Here is a 7,159-nt window from a genome sequence, read left to right on the forward strand (position 1 = left end):
CTCCTGTCCCTGAGGTGTTGCCCATGCCCCTGGTGTCCCATGTCCCTGTGTCCTTGTGTCCCCCATATCCCTGTGTTGTCCTTGTGTCCCCCACGTCCCTGGTGTCCCCCATGTCCCCTGTGTCCCCCACGGTGGGTGTCCAAAGACCTGCCCCTTCCCGTCTCTCCCTCGCACAGGGACCTTCTGGAATCCACCCCATCCCCAGTGGTCTTCTGCCACAATGACGTCCAGGAGGGTAAGTGTGACAGGGGGTGGCTGCAACCACCCTCAGATCCCACCCAAGCCCCCCCTGATCCCCGATTCCCACAGGGAACATCCTGCTCCTGGCGGGACACGAGGCCTCGCCCTCGGACAAGCTGATGCTCATCGACTTCGAGTACAGCAGCTACAACTACAGGTGGGGCTGGGGGAGCCCTGGGGAGGCCTCGGGGTGGTCCAGGGGGGGGTCTCTGCTGACCCTCCTCTTCCTCAGGGGCTTCGATATCGGGAACCACTTCTGCGAGTGGGTTTACAACTACACCCACGACTCTTGGCCCTTCTTCAAGGCTTCCCCGGAGAACTACCCCAGCCGGCAGCAGCAGGTGGGGGCCTGGCCTTGGGGGAGGTCCGGGGGGCGGGTCCAGGGTGTGGTTCCAGCCCGTTCCATCCCTTCCCAGCTGCATTTCATCCGGCACTACCTGTCGGAGCACTCGGGGCACCGCGGGGACACCACGCACGAGGAGCAGGCGCGGATCGAGGAGGAGATGCTGACGGAGATCAACCGGTGAGGGGGGGGGGGTCCCTGTGCCCGTGGGGAGCTGTCCTGAGACACATGGGGGTCCCTGTGCCCGTAGGGACTGTCCTAGAGCATGGGGGGGGGTCTCTGTGGCCGTGGGGAGTTCTGGTACCCACGGGGACCATCCTCGGTCACATTCCCCAAACCTGCCCCATCCTGTGTGTGTGTGGGGGGGGGGCACAGGGGGTACCAAGGGTCTCATGGCTGCTCCCCCCACCCCCCCAGGTTCGCTCTGGCCTCCCACTTCTTCTGGGGCCTGTGGTCCATCCTGCAGGCCAAGATCTCCACCATCCAGTTCGGGTACCTGGTGAGCAACTGGGGCGTCCCCTCCGCATCATCCTCCTCTGTCTGGTGGGGGGGTTAAGGGGGGTCTCAGGGGGCTCCAGCAGTCCCTGACCCCCCTTTCGCTCCCCAGGACTATGCACAGAGCCGCTTCCAGGCCTATTTCCAGCACAAGGCTCAGTGTTCCTGACCGAGAGAGGCCCCCCCAGCTCTGCCCGTGCCCCCATTGGGACCCTCTTCCCTCCCAGTGCCCCTGGGAAAGCTGGGACACTGTGTCTCCCCCCTTCCCATGAGGGCCAGAACAGCTGGGGGGCCGTAAGAACTGGGGGGGCTCTAACAGTTATGGGGCTGTAACAGTTTGGGGGGGCTGTTGAAACGGTTGGAGGGGTCATTGTAAAACGGTTTGGGGGGGCCTGTTGTAACGGTTGGGGGGGGAGGGCTGTAACGATCTGGGGGGGCTGTAATAGTTGGGGGGGGGGGCTGACACACCACCCCCTGCTCCCCAGGACTCCCCAGCAGAGCGGGCACAGAGGTGGGTCTGCCAGGCACGTGCCCCACCCCCACCAGGAAGGAAAATCCTGCTCGGAGGGGTGGGATGTGGAGGGGGGGGCTGGGGGAGCCCCCAGTTTAAAGTCCCTACCCCTCGGGCCACACCCTGGATGGGGGGGCCGGGCAGGGGTGCTGAGGGGTCCCAGGGTGCTGCTGGGGGCAGAGGGGTGTGGGGGGACCCCTGTTTGTACCTCATTCCCCCCCCCACGCCCCCTCCCCAGAGCCCTGAGGCCGGAGGGGGGGCTGCCTCGACCCCCCCACCCCGACAGCAGAATGTAAATCTGACCAATAAACCCTCAGTGGTGCCGGCTCCTGCTCTCACCTCCTCATTCCCCCCCTCCCCAAATCCCGCCCTTTTCCAGCACCTCCCCCAGCACGATCTCCAGTGGTTGGAGGGAGGGGGTACATTGGATTGCTGGGGGTGAGGGCGGCTCCTGGGACAGGGGGGGCTGCCTGGGGGGCCAGGGACACACCCTGGGTGCTGTAGAGGGTCCAGAGACACACGTGGGTTGACTTGGGGGGCTGCGAAGGGGCCGAGTCCCGGCTCACCCCCGCGGTGCTGGCCCAGCCCCCGTGTCCCCACGCACCGGCTCTTGGGGGCCGGGGTCTCCTCCCCACCCGGGGGTCCCTCCCACCGGGCCCCGGCCTGAGCTCTCCACCCGGAGCTGGGGCGCCCAGACGGGGTTCCCGGTGTCGGTGAACCCCTCCAGCGTGTGGGCAGCTGCCACCGGGCAGGGGACAGGCAGGGCACCAGGCAGGTGACAGGCGGGTGACAGCCAGGCCGCCGGGCAGGGGACAGGACAGGGGGCAGGCAGGTGACGGGCAGGGATTGAGCGTGGTGGCAGCGGCCTCCCCCCGCCCTGCTCCGGGCAGGGACCCCCGAAGCCCCCGGCCCCCATCAGGGGACCTGCCCGGGGATGCAGATCCCTGTCCCGGGGTGCAGGGATCCCCCGGGATGTCCGTCTCACGCCCGGGGTATCGCTCCTCCACCGGGATGTTGTCCCCACCCTCGCGGTGCCGGTCCCTGTCCCGGGATATGAAGAGTCCTCCCCGGGCCGTGGGGGTTCCCCCGGGGATGCCGGTCCCGCTCCCGAGGTGTTGATCCCTGTCCCGGGATGTGCGCCCCTGTCGTGGGGCCGTGGGGGTCTCTGTGCCGTGGGTGCCGGGCCTTATCCCGGACTGTCGGGGTCCCCCCCGGGATCGCGGTCCCCCCGGGGGCGGGGCGGCTCCGCTGCCACTCGGGGCCGGCCAGCGGGTCCCGCCCGCCGCCGGTGTCCGGTTACCGGCCCCGGGGCCGCAGGAACCGCCGTCCCGCGGAACCGCCGCCCCCCGAGCCCACGCAGGAGGCACCGGAGGTGAGGGCACGCACGGGGACCCACGCGTGGGGGACCCTCCAGGGGGGCAGGAGAAGTGCTGGGAGCGAGGAGACACCTCCGACCCCGGGGAACCCGCGCCCCGCCCCGTTGCGTCGCACCCGGCGCCGGGGCCCACCCGTGTCCGTGGGGAGGGCCCCCCCCGAGCCCCCGACCCCATGGCGTGGCTGCAGGCCCCTCCTGGGGCTCCCACGCAGGATACCACAGGGGGGTCCCGGCCCCGCCGCCCCCAGCGCAGCGCCGGAGCGGAGCCCGGCCGCACGCGTGGGCTCTGTGGGGCGGGCGGGGGGCGCGGCGGGGCCGCCCCCGGTGGGGCCTCGTGGGCTGCGCGTCCTGGCCCTGCTGCCCCTATGACCTTGGGTGGGGCGGGCGGGGGCGGGGGGGCGACCGGGTGGGAGGGTCCACGGGGGGCTCGTCCCACCCGCGGGTGGCACAACCTGTGTGCCGGGCGGGGCCAGCAATGCCGGGCCGGGCTGTGCCGTGCCAGGCTGGGCAGTGCCACCCCGGCAGTCCGTGCCATGCAGCGCGGGGTGATGGCACAGAGAGGGGCACGGTGCAGCCGGGCTGTGCCAGCCCCACGGTGCCCTGCAGGGCGTGGGGACAGGGCTTAATGTGCAGGGTTTGGTTTGGTGTGTGCTGTGCCACGCAGGGCCAGGCCAGGCCAGGCCGTGTGGTGCAGTGGGGTGCAGCCATAGAGTACTGTGGGCACAGTGGTGCCAGTGTGAGCAGGTTCCTGCTGAGCTGCAGCCGTTGCCTTCAGCCCAAGGACACCCGTGGGAAAGGGCCCCCTGAGCTCCCCCGCGCTGGGAGGGGTCACCCCCAGCCTCAAACCCCCTGCTCCAGCAGCCCCCGCGGGCACAGCACCCTCGGGCTTGGCACCGGCCGTGCCAGCACCAGGGGGATCCCGGAGCCACGGTGACACAGTGACTTTGTGGCACCCCTAGGAGGGAGGGTCCCTGAGGAGCCCTGGCTGTGCTGACATCGGTGAGATCCCAGCCCAACAGTGACAAGAGGGACTTGGTGGCACCTCCGGAGGGGGGTCCCCGGGGACCCCCAGCTGTGTCGACACCAGTAGGATCCCTGCCCTGTGGTAACACAGGGGCTTCAAGGCCCCCTCAGAGGGAGGGTCCCCAGGGCCTCCTAGCTGTGCCCGCAGGGAGGGTCCCTGCTCGTCCCGCGGCTCCCGCTCAGCGGGCAGCGTTCCCGCAGGGCCGTGGGGACAGAGTGTGCCCGTGTGCCAGGTCAGGGGACACCGTGTGCCACGTGCCATGTGCCGGGGCAGGTGTTGCCCCGTCCTGCGCGGGTTTGGCGGCGGGCAGGGCCCGGCAGCTGCCCGGGAGCCGGGGGTGTCCTCAGCGATGTCCCCTCTGGCGGTGCCGGCTCTGACCCTTCGCTCAGTGGGCACCGGGCCAGCGCCGCGTGACGCCGCCGTGCCACGGGCTGGGGGGCTCCCGCCGGCCACCACCCGCCGGTGCCGTGACACCCCGGGGGACCCCCGCCCCCGGGAGGGGCACCCACTGACCCCCTCCGTGTGTGGCACCGTGCCAGGCGGGGTCCCCCACCCACCCCACTGTCCCCCGTCCCTCCCGGGCAGTGCGTGCCGGAGGACTGCCGTCCCCGTGCCCATCACCCTCGTGTCCCGACGCAGGTGCCAGCAGCCCCCCCAGGATGGCGGAGGCCCACCAGGCCGTGGCCTTCCAGTTCACGGTCACCCCCGAGGGCTTGGACTTCCACCTGAGCCGCGAGGCCGTGCGGCAGCTCTACCTCGCCGGCGTCTCCTCGTGGAAGAAGCGCTTGGTCCGCGCCAAGGTGGGTTCGGCTCCCCACCCCGTGCCCCCCACCCCCCCCTGCCAGCTGCCCCCCAGCCTCTCTGACCCCCCTGTGCCCACAGAACAGCTTCCTGACTGGCGTGTACCCCGCGTCCCCCTCCAGCTGGATGGTGGTGGTCCTGGCCACTGCAGGTTCCTGCTACTGCCAGGTGGACCCGTCCCTGGGGCTCATCGCCCGCATCCGGCACTGCCTCTCCCACAGGTGAGGGGGTGGGATGGGGCACGGCCCCCAGCCATGAGGATGAGCCCCAACCCCCAGCATGACCAGGGGGACCTGTGGCATCCCTGGGGGATCCCCCCCCTACACACCCCCACCCCATGGGCATGGCCCTTTTTGGGGATGTAGCCCAGGGCTCCCATCCCATGGGAACAGCCCTATTTGGGTACAACCCTTGGGGAGTCCTATCTCACGGCACGGCCCCCTTTGGGGATACCCTCGGGTAGTCCTGTCCCTCCTGTCCCCCCACCTCCTCACGCCGTGTCCCCCGTGTCCCCAGCGAGGTGCTGACCCCCCAGGCCCGCACGGTGGTCAGCACCGTGCTGTTCTCCACGGGGGCGTGGCTGGCGGCCGTCCTGCTCTTCCGGAGGGTGCTCCGGATCCTGCTCTCCTACCACGGCTGGATGTTCGAGCCCCACGGACACATGAGCCGCAGCACCCGGCTCTGGGTGGTGAGTGGGTGTTGTGGGAGCTGTGGGTGTTTTGGGGTGCTGTGGGAGCGGTTTGAGCCACGAGAGCTGTGGGAGCTCTGGGTGCCATGGGACCCTTGGGGGATGTGGGAGCTGTGGGTGCTTGGGGTGCAGTGGGAACTGTGGGAGCTGTTGGAGCTTTGGGAGGTGTGGGAGCCGTGGGTGCTGAGGGAGCCATGGAGCTGTGGGTGCTGTGGGTACAGTGGGAGCCGTGGGAGCTGTGGATCCTCACCCCACCCCTCCTCCTGCTCCCCCCCCAGGCAGTGATGAAGATCATGTCCATCCGCAAGCCCCTTCTCTACAGCTTCCAGAGCTCCCTTCCCAAGCTCCCGGTGCCCCCCGTGGAAGCCACCATCGCCCGGGTACGCCATTCCCATGGCACTGGGGGTCCCCCCGTGGTGTGGCAGCGCCAGGGGGTCACCCATGTCCCCTCCTGCAGTACCTGGAGTCGGTGAGGCCACTGCTGGATGACGACAAGTACAAAGAGATGGAGGCCTTGGCCAAGGAATTCCAGGAGAAGACGGCACCGCGACTCCAGCGGTACCTGCGCCTCAAATCCTGGTGGACCACCAACTATGTGAGCGTGGGGGGGTCACCTGGCACAGGGGCGACCCCTCTCCAGCATTTGGGATGGTGACCATGGACCTGGTGTCTTCCCTAGCAGCATGAGGAGGGATTTGGGGTCTCCTGGGTGTCCTGGCTGTGGCAGTAGGGGCAGAGGGTCCTGTGCCCTGTCATGGTCATCATCCCCTGTTTCTGCCCCCTGTCCCTTTCCCCATCCCTGTTCCCTACTTTTGTCCCTGTCCCCATCCATGTCCCTGTCCCCTATCCTATGTTCCCTCTCACTGTCTCCTGTCCCTGCTCCCTATCACCAACCCTATCCCCTGTCCCCTCTCCCTGTCCCTTTTCCTGTCCCTATCCCTCTTCCCTCTCCTTTTCACCTGTCCTTGTCCTATCCTCTGTCCTTATCCCCAACCCTGTCACTGTACCTGTCCCTGTTCCCTATCCCTGTCCTGCCTCTCTTGTTCCATGTCCCTCTCTCTCTCTCTCTCTCCCTGTCCCCTGTCCCTGTCCCCTCTCCCTGTCCCCTCTTCCTGTGCCCATCCCTTCCCTGTGTTCTCTCCCTGTCCCTGTCTACCCCGTCCTGTTCCCTATCCCCGTCCCTGTCCCTGTCCTCTCCTGCCTTCCCCGTCCCTGTCGCTGTCCCCGCAGGTCAGTGACTGGTGGGAGGAGTACGTTTACCTGCGCGGCCGCAGCCCGATCATGGTCAACAGCAACTACTACGCCATGGTAAGGATGGGGGGGGGGGGGGATAACCCGAAATACCCCCGGGGGCCCCCCCTTGACATCGTCCCCGAGCCGTGTGTCCCTTGTCCCCAGGATTTCCTCTACGTGACCCCCACCCACATCCAGGCTGCGCGGGCGGCCAACGTGGTGCACTCGATGCTGCTGTACCGGCGGCGGCTGGACCGAGGGGAGATCCCCCCGGTGAGGGGGCTGGGGGGGCTGCGGGGGCACCGAGGGAGCTGGGGGTGTCCCGTGGGGTTGAAGGGGCGGGGGATCCTCTGGAGCTGAGGGGGACTGGGGTGTCCTGGGGGACTGGAGGGGCTGGGGAGGGTCCCATGGGGCTGGGGGGACTGGGGGGCACCCCATGGGGTTCAGGG

The 7,159-nt window shown here is 69.0% G+C and overlaps 2 protein-coding genes across 2 annotated transcripts in view; both read left to right on the top strand.

The window, feature by feature from the left end:
* The window catches only part of LOC114071661 (choline/ethanolamine kinase-like), a 5,231-nt gene extending 3,741 nt beyond the window's left edge, over nt 1-1,490 (top strand). The window contains exons 2-7 of the mRNA XM_027909512.1: nt 177-235; nt 310-397; nt 473-581; nt 657-763; nt 1,001-1,082; nt 1,191-1,490. Of these exons, the coding sequence (XP_027765313.1) occupies nt 177-235; nt 310-397; nt 473-581; nt 657-763; nt 1,001-1,082; nt 1,191-1,247 (502 nt within the window). The 3' untranslated portion in view covers nt 1,248-1,490. The remainder of the gene's footprint in view (nt 1-176; nt 236-309; nt 398-472; nt 582-656; nt 764-1,000; nt 1,083-1,190) is intronic.
* A 5-nt stretch (nt 1,491-1,495) lies between these two features.
* The window catches only part of LOC114071662 (carnitine O-palmitoyltransferase 1, muscle isoform-like), a gene marked incomplete at its 3' end in the record, with an annotated part of 11,221 nt that continues 5,557 nt past the window's right edge, over nt 1,496-7,159 (top strand). Inside the window, exons 1-8 of the mRNA XM_027909513.1 lie at nt 1,496-1,589; nt 4,628-4,788; nt 4,871-5,010; nt 5,306-5,477; nt 5,756-5,857; nt 5,935-6,072; nt 6,708-6,785; nt 6,876-6,998. Coding sequence (XP_027765314.1) covers nt 4,648-4,788; nt 4,871-5,010; nt 5,306-5,477; nt 5,756-5,857; nt 5,935-6,072; nt 6,708-6,785; nt 6,876-6,998 — 894 coding nt within the window. The remainder of the gene's footprint in view (nt 1,590-4,627; nt 4,789-4,870; nt 5,011-5,305; nt 5,478-5,755; nt 5,858-5,934; nt 6,073-6,707; nt 6,786-6,875; nt 6,999-7,159) is intronic.

This window comes from Empidonax traillii, unplaced genomic scaffold, assembly GCF_003031625.1.
Source record: "Empidonax traillii isolate 1590-97213 ecotype Southwest subspecies unplaced genomic scaffold, ASM303162v1 scaffold2185:size33508, whole genome shotgun sequence".
NCBI classification, from domain to species: Eukaryota; Metazoa; Chordata; class Aves; order Passeriformes; family Tyrannidae; genus Empidonax; species Empidonax traillii.